Genomic DNA, 12,968 nt, shown 5'->3' with positions numbered 1-12,968 from the left:
GTGCAACGGAGTGGCTTGTAGTGTGTGTGTGTGTGTGTGTGTTTGCATTTCTGAATTATAGTAAGATGAGCACAATAAAGAAGACTCATTTGATAATTTCATGACGTCAATGATAACATATTTAATCGAATATGACTTGTTTCTCCTATCGCACAATAGGCATCAGGGTGATATGCATCAATATTATTATTCACATAGCTACTTCACATACTCATCCACTTCTGCAATTTTGGATCCATTTGTTGAGAGAGTGCGGAAGGTATTCCGACCCCTTGACATTTTCACATTTTGTTACGTTCCAGTCTTATTCTAAAATGGATTAAATAAAAACAATTCTTCATCAATCTACACACGATACCCCATAATGACAAAGTGAAAACAGGTTTCAGAAATGTTTGCAAATGTATTAAAACTAAACTTTTACAGAAGTATTCAGACCCTTTGCTATGCGACTCGAAATTGAGCTCAGGTGCATCCTGCTTCCATTGGTCATCCTCTAGATGTTTCTACAACTTGATTGGAGTCCACCTGTGGTAAATTAAATTATTTGGACATGATTTGGAAAGGTACACACCTGTCTATATAAGGTCCAATAGCTGACAGTGCATGTCAGAGCAAAAACCAAGCCATAAGGTTGAAGGAATTGTCCGTGTAACTCCGAGACAGGATTGTGTCGAGGCGCAGATCTGGGGAAGAGTACCAAAACATTTCTTCAGCATTAAAGGTCCCCAGGATAACAGTGGTCTCCATCATTCTTAAATGTAAGAAGTGGAACCACCAAGACTCTTCCTAGAGCTGGATGTCAGGCCAAACTGAGCAATCGGAGGAGAAGGGCCTTGGTCAGGGAGGTGACCAAGAACCTGATGGTCACTCTGACAGAGCTCCAGTGTTCCTCTGTGGAGATGAGAGAGATGAGAAACAAGATTCTCTGGTCTGATGGAACCAAGATTCAACTCTTTGGCCTGAATGCAAGTGTCACATCACCTGGCACCATCCCTATGGTCAAGCATGGTGGTGGCAGCATCATGCTGTGGGGATGTTTTTTCAGCGGCAGGGACTGGGAGACTAGTCAGGATCGAGGGAAAGATGAACGGAGCAAAGTACAGAGAGATCCTTGATAAAAACCTGCTCAAGAACTCAGACTGGGGGCGAAGGTTCACCTTCCAACAGGACAACAACCCTAAGCACACAGCCAAGACAACGCATTGGTGGCTTTGGGACAAGTCTTTGAATGTCCTTTAGTGGCCCAGCTAGAGCCTGGACTTGAATCCGATCAAACATCTTTGGAGAGACCTGAAAATAGCTGTGCAGCGATGCTCCCCATCCAACCTGATAGAGCTTGAGAGGGTCTGCAGAGAAGGATGGGAGAAACTCCCCAAATACAGGTGTGCCAAGCTTGTTGTGTCATACCCAAGAAGACTCGAGGCTGTAATCGCTGCCATAGTTTCTTCAGCAAAGTACTGAGTAAATGGTCTGAAAACTTATGTAAATGTGATATTTCAGTTTTTTGTATTTTTTTATAAATTTGCAAACATTTCTAAAAACCTGTTTTTGCCTTGTCATTATGGGGTATTGTGTGTAGTTTTGAGAAAAAATGAAAAATGTAATCAATTTTAGAGTAAGGCTGTAACGTAACATAATGTGGAAAAAGTCAAGTGGTCTGAATACTTTCCGAATACACTGTGTGGGTGGAACGAACTGAAGATGGGACAGCCGGGCATTCATGCGGTTGCGTCTGTTTATGCTGTTAAATGGACTCTACAACATTTTCTCAGATTGAGCAGCCCCCAACTCCACCCCCATAAAAATACATTGCGATCCTCCACACAATCACATTACACAACAAACACAGTACAATACACCAGCAAGCACCACATTACAAGTGTACATCCAGTTGTGCAACTGAGTCCTGGACTTCCTGACAGGCCACCCCTAGGTAGTGAAGGTAGGAAACAACACCTCCACTTCGCTGATCCTCAACACAGGGGCCCCACAAGGGTGCGTGCTCAGCCCCCTCCTGTCCTCCCTATTCACCCATGGCTACGTGGCCACGCACGCCTCCAACTCAATCATCAAGTTTGCAGACGACACTACAGTAGTAGGCCTGATTACCAACAATGACGAGACAGCCTACAGGGAGGAGGTGAGGGCCCTGGCGGAGTGGTGCCAGGAAAATAACCTCTCCCTCTTCGTCAACAAAACAAAGGAGATGATCGTGCACTTCAGGAAACAGCAGAGGGAGCACGCCCCATCCACATCGACGGAACCGCAGTGGAGTTTCACGTTCCTCTGCATACACATCACTGACAAACTGAAATGGTCCACCCACACAGACAGTGCGGTGAAGACCAGGACACCTACACCACCCAATGTCACAGGATGGCCAAAAAGATCATCAAGGATATCAACCACCCGAGCCACAGCCCGTTCACTCCGCTACCATCCAGAAGGCGAGGTCAGTACAGGTGCATCAAAGCAGGGACTGAGAGATTGAAAAACGGCTTCTATCTCAAGGCCATCAGACTCTTAAATAGCCATCACTAGCCGCCTACCACCCATTTACTCAACCCTGCACCTTAGAGGCTGCTGCCCTAAAGACATGGAATCACTGGCCACTTTAATGGATCACTAGTCACTTTTTAATTATGTTTTACATGCTGCTTTACTCCTCTCATATGTATATACTGTATTCTATTCTACTGTATTTTAGTCAATGACACTCCGACATCGCTCATCCTAATATTTACATATTTCCTAATTCCATTCTTTTACTTTTTAGTTTTGTGTGTTGTGAATTGTTAGATACTACTGCACTGTTGGAGCTAGAAACGCAAGCATCTCGCTACACCCACAATAACGTCTGCTAAATATGTGCATGTGACCAATAAGATTTGATTTTAATGATAACTCTGGGTTTGTTGCTCCTTCTTGTTAGCCATATTGCCAACTTGGACTGGCCAAACAAAGTTCAACATTGCTTGAATACCTCGGCCCCATCCCAAACATCCCCACAGAGAAGACCACCCTCAACCTCACACACACAACCCACCCCAACGCACCTATAGATAGCCTGCTAATCATTGATGCATTTTGTGTTTTCAGGTGGTGAAGACAGTGGGCCTCCGGGAGGTGTGGTTCTTTGGCCTGCAGTACACAGACAGTAAAGGTTACAGCACGTGGCTCAAACTCAATAAGAAGGTGACACAGCAGGATGTGAAGAAGGAGAACCCTCTGCAGTTTAAGTTCAGAGCCAAGTTCTTCCCTGAGGACGTGTCTGAGGAACTCATCCAGGAGATTACGCAGAGACTCTTCTTCCTGCAGGTAACACACACGTGCGCTCGCACACACACACAGTTCTACAGTGTGTCCTTTGTACTCACAATGTACATTGCAGATCCAAACAAAGTATTCAAACAAGCGTGTGTGTGTTCCCTGCCCATTCCAGGTGAAGGAGGCCATCCTGAACGATGAGAACTACTGTCCTCCAGAGACAGCTGTGTTGCTGGCCTCCTACTCTGTCCAGGCCAAGTATGCAGATTACAGCAGAGACGTCCACAAGCCTGGTTACCTCACCTCCGACCGCCTGCTGCCACAGAGGTCTGTACTTCATAACCATTCCTCTGTTCCCTCTCTGTCCCCTTCAGAGGGAGTGTGTTCTTTCTTAAATGAGCTGTTCTTTAGTAAAGTGGCTCAACTCCCTGACAATAAATCTGTTTGGTCTTTTGATGCCAGGCCTCTACTGTGGCTCTGTTTGAATAACCCTGTGTGTGTTCTGCAGAGTGCTGGAGCAGCACAAGTTGACTAAGGAACAGTGGGAGGACAGAATACAGACCTGGCATGAGGAACACACAGGCATGCTCAGGTAGGTCTGTGTATGAGTGTCTCTGTCTGTGTGTGTGGCTTTGTATTAGGGTGTTTGTATCACACTTTATCCTCTACACAAGTTATAACTTTCTAATGTGTGTTTGTGTACATAGAGAGGACTCTGTGATGGAGTATCTGAAGATAGCCCAGGACCTGGAAATGTATGGAGTCAACTACTTTGAGATCAAGAACAAGAAGGGAACCGAGTTGTGGCTGGGTGTGGATGCACTGGGACTCAATATCTACGAACATGAGGACAAGTACGCAATACTGACTTATACAATGTGGAATAATTATTTGTCCACTTATTTATTTGATATACTCCATGACATTATCGCCCTCTGCTGGCCATAGATGGTACCTCTAGTTTCATTTTTTTACTACTCTGACATCAAATCAAATGTTATTAGTCACATGCGCCAAATACAACAGGTGTAGGTAGACCTCACAGTGAAATACTTACTTGCGAGCCCCTAACCAACAATGCAGTTTAAAGAAATACGGATAAGAATAAGAAATAAAAGTAACAAGTAATATACTGTAGATAGGTAGTTATCTTCCAATTGCATATTACTGTACTAGCATAGTGTTGAGACAGTCTGTGTTATCCCTTCCCTCCACCCCAGGTTGACACCAAAGATTGGCTTCCCCTGGAGTGAGATCAGAAACATCTCCTTCAACGACAAGAAGTTTGTCATCAAACCCATCGACAAGAAAGCCCCAGTAAGTCCGTCTACCGGGAAGGCAGGGGACCCGTCTACCGGGAAGGCAGGGGACGGTGGGAGGAAATAATACAACACAATGTACAATAAACAATGAGAATATTATAATAATAATAATAATATTGGAGTAGAGTTGTCCACCCCTGTTCTCCACCTTGCACAGTCTGTAAATGACCTGTAAATTGAATTAAACCCTTCCTCTCCTCTTCCATTTTCTCCCCTCCTCCTCTCACTGCAGGACTTTGTATTCTACGCACCACGGTTGCGGATTAACAAGCGTATCCTGGCCCTGTGCATGGGGAACCACGAGCTGTACATGAGGAGGAGGAAGCCTGATACCATCGAGGTGCAGCAGATGAAGGCCCAGGCCCGGGAGGAGAAACACCACAAACAGATGGAGAGGTACAGTACTGGGCGAACACATGCAGACATGTGGTTGTGATTCTGACCAGAAGGGGGCAGCATTGTATTACAATATGTCTAGTCTGCATTAGAACCACATAAAAGGTAAATCTCTGTATTTCCTTGATTCCCAAAAGGAGGGGAGAAGAGAGGATACAGGGAATTACAGAAATGAAAATGAGATACAAGTCTGATCTACCATCCTGACAGCTGCTCTCTGAAGATCAGGATGGTCCAACGAGGCTATTGAGATACAGCCTTGGACTGCATATCTCTGTATGCAGTGGTGTAAAAATATTTTAAAGGACTATTTACGTAGTTTTGGGATGTATCTGTACTTTACTATTTATATTTTTCACAGCTTTTGACTTTTACTTTACTACATTCATAAAGAAAATATGTACTTTTTACTCTACTACAGTTTCCCTGAAACCAAAAGGTACTTGTTAAATTTCGAATGCTCAGACAGAACAGAATTATGGTCCAATTCACACACCTATCAATATAACGCGTTGTCATCCCTACTGCCTCTGATCTGGCAGACTCACTAAACACAAATGTATATACTGTGTTTGTAATTCATGTATGAGTGTTGGAGTGTGCCCTTGACTGTCCATAAAAACATTTTTTTATTGTGCCGTCTGGTTTGCTTAATATAAGGAATTTTATGTATAGCTTTTACTTTTTCACTTTTACTCAAGTATGACAATTGAGTCGTTTTTCCAATACTGTTATGTGCATTTTTGTGTCTCTTGTCTTTTTGTAAAGCATCTTGTTGTACCTATTTTGTGATGATAATATTTTATACATAAAAATATAGTTATATATATATATATATATATATATCCGTCAACCAGGATATATATTCTACAATTAGTTTAATTAATTTGAATATATTATTAGCCCAGGCATGTTCATCGTCTTTTGTTTTACAGAGCCCAGCTAGAAAACGAGAAGAAAAAACGAGCGCACGCAGAGAAAGAGAGGGAGAAGATGGAGAAAGAGAAGGATGAGCTGATTGAGAGACTCAGACAGATTGAGGAACAGACGCTAAAGGCCCAGAAAGGTACACACACACACGCTAAGGATACATCAGAGGAAAAATGACTTATTTGCATTCTCTCACTTATTTTTAAATGTCATAGGTTAACCTTGCAAGCAACACCTTGGTGTTACACTAAAGGAATCCGCGTGCTTCCAAGCCGAAACAATTCTCAAGAGTTTGTGTATATTATGACAACATTTTGTGACATATTTGTTCGTTCTAGAACTTTTTTCCGGCTGTTCTGCCACACTGAAAAATAAAATCATACTGCGCCAAACAACTTAGTTAGATGTAAAATTGCACTACTAAGATCTCCTTGTCAAAAATGTCAAAATTAATGACAGATTTCTTGAATTATTTTCGATTTATTCTGACTATTTTTAGGAAATGTATACTGGCTACGTCATCTCAAAATGGACGCCTTTTTATAGTTTTTCAAGGGAAGGTCTTTTAAGGGAGTATGCGAGCACACTCATTCGGTTCAGCTAGCTGAGGCACCAGCCGAACTGAAGCATGCTGACGCCTTAGCATCCTCTATAGTACACAACTGGTGTTCAGACACACAATTACCACAGAACAAGTTCACAAGTTCACAGCTACAAAATTTGCATTCAAGCCTCTTATCATGAGGAGTGAGGAATGGAATATCAGTTAGAGATGGGCATAGGATGACACTGCCAGCTGTTATATCATGTTACGGGAACATTCTCTCTATTGTTGGCTCTTGACTTGTTGCACCACAGCTTTTCTGTTAGGACAGGACATAGCATGCCTGGGATGTATTTGTGGTATTAGTATTAGTATTTGAGCCATTGAGGCTGTAGTGCTGACATTATGGTGCCTCTAGAAATCTGATTTTATAATATAGATGAGGCCTTTCTCAGGTAAACACTGTCATTCCATTGGAGATTATTTGAGTACTCCTCTTGTTTCATAAAATATATAGATTAATGTGTGAATGTATTTCAGGAAAGATGGGTGTGATTCCTGCTCAGATCGGAGTATATTTGCCATAAATTGTTGTCAATTGTGTGTGTATCTTTGTCGGTCTCTGTCTGTGTCGTTCTGTGTACACTCATACAGAGCTGGAGGATCAGACACGCAGGGCCCTGGAGTTGGACCAGGAGAGGAAGAGAGCGAAGGAAGAGGCAGAGAGGTTGGAGAAAGAGAAGCAGGCAGCAGAGGAGGCCAAAGCAGCGCTGGTTAAACAGGCTGCTGACCAGATGAAGAACCAGGAACAACTGGTAACACATCACATCAACAGTCTGGGCCACGCTTTGGATCAGGGCCCCGTTCACTGAACATTCTTTCAGTGCATACTTCTTTCCTTCCTTCCTTGAAAAAATCACTGATCTTATATGAAATGATTAGTGAATGCAATATGATAAGACACCTTACTCTGCTTTCTATTTATTGATTACGTCAAGGAAGGATGGGTCTTAGTGTAGTTAACCATGTAAATATACCTACTGTCGGCAGGTATACACCCCTGAGGTGCATTATTGCTTAGACATATCATCACTGTAATAACCCTGTCCCTGCTCTATTATCACCATGTCAATACATACAGTTGTATGTAAATAAGTGAGACTGACTTTTGTAAACACCTCCTCTGGTCACACTAGATTTTATGGATGGTTTTACTAGCATTCCACAGGTGATTTGGTTATTCCTCATGGTATTGGTTTTTTCTTGGTCTTTCACTTGACATGCCTAAGCCCAACGCCTAGCTCAACTTTGTGCTTCAGCTCCAAATGACTGATTATTGTCTTATTTAGAGAGAGTCATTGTTTTAAAGGGATAGTTCACCCAAATGACAAAATAACATATTGCTTTCCTTACCCTGTGAGCAGTTTATGGGAAAGGTATGACAGCAACCCATGCTTTGGTTTTGTTTACCTGGCCACTGTTTCTGGCCATTGTGGCACAACTCCAATGCAAGTCATGCACTTCATGTCCAAATCATCCTAAAATTAAAAAAAATGTATTGTATAACTCAATGAAGTTGCAAATGGATGATTTGGACATGCATTTGATTTGTGGCCAGGTAAACAATAGCGAAGCATGAATTGCTGGCACACCTTGTCCATAGACTGCTTACAGGGTAAGGAAACCTAAATGCAATTTGGGTGAACTTTCTCTTTATGCGTTGGGAAATAACATTGATATATTTGGTTTGATGCTGTGTTGGAAGGCCCTGAGGCAGTAACCTTTTTAGAGTGCTGACAGATATGTGCGATTGAGGTGTTAATGGGGGGGAATTCTATCCTCTTACCAGCCTCTCTCCCTCTGGTATTCCAGGTAATATTTCATAGGTGGTATAACATGTTAACAGTACTCACCACAGAACCAATTTATATTGATATTGGTTGGTCATTAAGTTTAATGTGGAGGAGAATGGGCCATGGCCAACTCTTGCAGTCTGGTGGCCAGTGTGTTGGGGTGTGTGTGTGTGACAGAAGTGTGCCTTGTGCTTGTCGCTCGCAGGCCGCTGAGCTAGGAGAATTCACCGCCAAAATCGCTCTGCTTGAAGAGGCCAAAAGGAAAAAGGAAGAGGAAGCGACAGAATGGCAACACAAAGTAACAGTTACCACCTCTACCTCTCTCTGACCCCCACATGCCCCCTGCGCTTACTGAACTAATGCATTATTATAATGGTGTCTGTGTCTAAATGTGTGACCTCAAACCAAATAGTATAACAGCTTTCCTAAAATAACTTCAAAAGGTTTTGTGTATGTGTGGGAGCTGAGGTTGAAATTGTGAGCGAGGACTTGTTTTCATTGTGTGTCTGTCCTTTTTATTTGCATGTTAACCCGTTACTGTGTGCATGAATGTTTTACTGCTTTTTACAAGTATCTGGCCTGCTCAGGCCCTACACGTGCATTACCTTTCAATACCAGATGTCCCTGTGTTTTGGCTAATGTATCTTAAAATGTGTTGGTGTGTGAGTTTGTGTGTGAAAGCAACAATGTTTGTTCTACCTGTTGTGGATCCAAATAGAATATTGAAATGTGTCAGTACTGTGTGATAGTTATGTACAATAAAATAGATAAGCACTTTATTGAATGCCAAGTGACACTATTTCGCACATTAACCTCCCCCTCCCCACTAGGCCATCTCAGCCCAGGAGGACCTGGAGAAGACTAAAGAGGAGCTGAAGTCTGTGATGTCATCACCCCCGGCGCCAGAGCACGATGAGCAGGATGAGACGAATGCTGAGGGTAGCACCGAGCTGCACAGTGATGGGGTCACCAGCCACCACAGCGAGGAGGAACGTGTCACAGAGGCCCAGAAGAACGAACGCGTCAAGGAACAGCTGCAGGTAGGCTAATGAAGACATGGCCTCACTTACATTTAACATTTTAGTCATTTAGCAGACGCTCTCTCCAGAGCGACTTAAATCAAATCAAATCAAATGTATTTATATAGCCCTTCGTACATCAGCTGATATCTCAAAGTGCTGTACAGAAACCCAGCCTAAAACCCCAAACAGCAAGCAATGCATGTGTAGAAGCACGGTGGCTAGGAAAAACTCCCTAGAAAGGCCAAAACCTAGGAAGAAACCTAGAGAGGAACCAGGCTATGTGGGGTGGCCAGTCCTCTTCTGGCTGTGCCGGGTGGCGATTATAACAGAACATGGCCAAGATGTTCAAATGTTCATAAATGACCAGCATGGTCGAATAATAATAAGGCAGAACAGTTGAAACTGGAGCAGCAGCACAGTCAGGTGGAAGACTTACTCTACAATTAGTGCATTCCTCTTAAGATAGGCAACAATACATCACAATGGTCCTCTGTAGCTCAGTGGGTAGAGCATGGCTCTTGCAACGCCAAGATAGTGGGTTCAATTCCTGGAATTACCCCTATGTGAGAAAAGGTTGTACTCTATGGATGTTGAAGATCATTAACCTGCAGGTGTGTGTCACCGCTTTGATGTTTGCAGAGAACGACAGGGTGTTGTCCAGGGTCACGCCAAGGTTCTTTGCACTCTGGGAAGGGGACACTGTGGAATTGTCAACCGTGATGGAGAGGTCATAGAGTGGGCAGGCCTTTCCCAGGAGATAGAGCAGCTCTGTTTTGTTGAGCTTGAGGTGGTGGTCAGACATCCAAGCTGAGATGTCTGCCAGGCAGGCAGAGATGCGTGTTGCCACCTGGGTGTCAGAAGGGAGGGAAGCAGAAGAGTAGTTGAGTGTCATCCGCATACCAATGATCAGAGAGACCATGTGACTGTTGAGAGACCTGGTGTAAAGAGAAAAGAGAATGGTGATGATATAAAGAGACTTGGTGTAAAGAGAGAAAAAACTTGTTGAAAAGAGGATGAGCACCTAGAACCGAGCCCACGGGGACACCAGTAGTGAGAGCACGTGGTGCAGACACAGATCCTCTCAATGCCACCTGGTAGTAGTGACCTGCCAGGTAGGATGCAATCCAGGAGTGTGCAGATGCCATTAGGATGGATAGACCCCTAGAAGCTCAAACTAACAACTGCAAAAACATGTAGGGTTATGGTTAGGCCTAGTGTTTGGGTTAATGGATCAACAGTTTGCTGATAATTTGTTAACTATAGACCCTGTCTGCAACTACCAAAATGAAGTGTTCTCTCTCTTCCCCTCTCCCTCTGTCAGGCTCTCAGTTCAGAGTTGGCCCAGGCGAGGGATGACACCAAGAAGACCCAGAATGACATGCTACACGCGGAGAACGTGAAGGCTGGGAGGGACAAGTACAAGACCCTGCGTCAGATCCGCCAGGGAAACACCAAGCAGCGCATCGACGAGTTTGAGTCCATGTGAGAGACCTCGCCCTCCCACCCTTGCATTGCCACGACAGCGGCTCGTTTTTGTGTACAGCAAAACCTGCCCGTTCCCGTCCCATTCCCCCAAATCCCTACTTGCAAAAAGGCCAGAGGTGTGTGGATTCAATGTCCCGCCAACTATGCCTTGCCAAAGCTCTGCCCACTAGCGGATGGCCAATCAAACTGCTCCATGCTTAGAGCTCTGCCTAACCACATCTGGACTCGCCTAATCTGGAATGGCAAGCAACATACTGTCGAAGAGAACTTCTCCATGAACCAAGGATCATTTGATGCTTGCATGTCTGATGTAAGAATGGATAGAGAAATTGGTTGATATCTTGCATTCATTGAGAGGGAACAATTGCAGTTTAACTTTTGGATGTCGCTGGCCAGCTTGTATGTAAAAGCTTTAAATACCGTACCTTACGTTTATTTGTTTGCCATTAGATTAAGAATTTTAATAGTTTTCTTTTTTTAACGAAACAGCCTTATTTGTCTCATTTTAATTTCGGCTTCATATTTAACTGTGGTGAGTTAGCTGTGCTCTAGTCAGTCATGGGTCAGCTGATGTTGAACCGGTGGTTTAATTCCTCCAGAATTTGACAACAGCGTTTATCTGTCCGTTCTGACCTATACCTTTTGTGTCGTTTATCGTCAATTGAAGCATTTACCATTTATTTATTTTCGTTCACAATAAAGATTCCATGTATGTTTCTTATTTCCAGTCAGTCAAAGTGTTCATCCCCAGGTTGAACGAGGTAAAACCAAATTGGAGGGAGGCAGCAGTGCATTATTATATGGATGGAGTGATATGAGGAACTGTTCATTTTGAACATTCCAGATTCATCACCTTCCAGACATGTAATAATGGGGAAAATAAAAGCACCACAAAACCGCCCTAGCCACGTTGCTTTTCTAAATCAGGGTTAAGGAATAAGGAATGATCAGGAGGAATGATAAGGAATGATCAGGTCAGCAACCTCCATGAATTTACAACTGGTGTTGTTTCTGGTGAAAGAAAAAAAAACTGTTATTAAATTGTAAATATCAATTGTTTTATCCTTAATGTCAATCGATGTACAATAATGTACTTTACTAACCTTTATCATCTTCAGTTATAACTTTGAACCCATGAATCATTAGTTAAAAACATTTAAAAAATAAAAATGTAATGTTGTAGTAACCTTTCCAGAGATATTACCTTTCATGTAGTGTTGTAGTAACCTTTCCAGAGATATTACCTTTCATGTAGTGTTGTAGTAACCTTTCCAGAGATATTACCTTTCATGTAGTGTTGTAGAAAGATGACGACATATTATAGGCTATTCATTCAACTTTATCACCACAGTAAATGTAGCATCCGTTTGATTTAAAATTTCAGATGTCAGAGTGCCTTCAGGAAAGTATTCAGATCCCTTGACTTGTTTCACATTTTGTTACATTATAGCCTTATTCTAAAATGTATGAAATGTTTTTTTCCCCTCATCAAACAGTACCCCATAATGACTAAGCAAAAACAGGTTTGCTCATTTATTTTTTAAAAACAACTGAAATCTACTTTATTGAAGCACCTTTGGCAGCGATTTACAGCATTGAGTCTTCTTGGGTAATGACGCTACAAGCTCAGCACACCTGTATTTGGGGAGTTTCTCCCATTCTTCTATGCAGAGACTTTGTGGTTCCAAATGTCTTTCATTTAGGAATGATGGAGGCCGCTGTGTTCTTGGGGATCTTCAATGCTGCAAAAATGTTTGGTACCCTTTTGGTGTGCCTTTCCAAATCATGTCCATTCAATTGAATTTAGCACAGGTGGACTCCAAGTTGTAGAAAAATCTAAAGGATGATCAATGGCAACAGGATACACCGGAGCTCAATTTTGAGTCTCATGGCAAAGGGTCTGAATACTTACAGTACCAGTCAAAAGTTTGGACACACCTACTCATTCAAGGATTTTTCTTTATTTTTTACTATTTTCTACATTGTAGAATAATAGTGAAGACATCAAAACTATGAAATAACACCTATGGAATCATGTAGTAACTAAAAAAGTGTTCAAAAAATATACTTTATATTTGAAATTCTTCAAAGTAGCCACCCTTTGCCTTGATGACAGCTGAGCACACTCTTGGCATTCTCTCAAACA

At 42.6% G+C, this 12,968-nt stretch overlaps 1 protein-coding gene across 2 annotated transcripts in view; it reads left to right on the top strand.

The window, feature by feature from the left end:
• The window catches only part of LOC112225465 (radixin), a 34,375-nt gene extending 22,499 nt beyond the window's left edge, over window positions 1-11,876 (top strand). The window contains exons 4-14 of one of the 2 annotated variants that reach the window (XM_024389448.2): window positions 3,103-3,321; window positions 3,446-3,597; window positions 3,779-3,862; window positions 3,978-4,124; window positions 4,491-4,587; window positions 4,825-4,988; window positions 5,924-6,054; window positions 7,117-7,277; window positions 8,521-8,613; window positions 9,146-9,355; window positions 10,659-11,876. In XM_024389448.2, coding sequence (XP_024245216.1) covers window positions 3,103-3,321; window positions 3,446-3,597; window positions 3,779-3,862; window positions 3,978-4,124; window positions 4,491-4,587; window positions 4,825-4,988; window positions 5,924-6,054; window positions 7,117-7,277; window positions 8,521-8,613; window positions 9,146-9,355; window positions 10,659-10,823 — 1,623 coding nt within the window. In that variant the 3' untranslated portion in view covers window positions 10,824-11,876. The remainder of the gene's footprint in view (window positions 1-3,102; window positions 3,322-3,445; window positions 3,598-3,778; window positions 3,863-3,977; window positions 4,125-4,490; window positions 4,588-4,824; window positions 4,989-5,923; window positions 6,055-7,116; window positions 7,278-8,520; window positions 8,614-9,145; window positions 9,356-10,658) is intronic. The other variant, XM_024389449.1, reaches the window with a different exon arrangement.
• Window positions 11,877-12,968: the final 1,092 nt, after the last annotated feature.

Source organism: Oncorhynchus tshawytscha, linkage group LG26 (genome assembly GCF_018296145.1).
Source record: "Oncorhynchus tshawytscha isolate Ot180627B linkage group LG26, Otsh_v2.0, whole genome shotgun sequence".
In the NCBI taxonomy this organism is placed as follows: Eukaryota; Metazoa; Chordata; class Actinopteri; order Salmoniformes; family Salmonidae; genus Oncorhynchus; species Oncorhynchus tshawytscha.
Note: the sequence above shows the minus strand (reverse complement) of the source record. Positions and strands in the feature narration are given on the sequence as shown.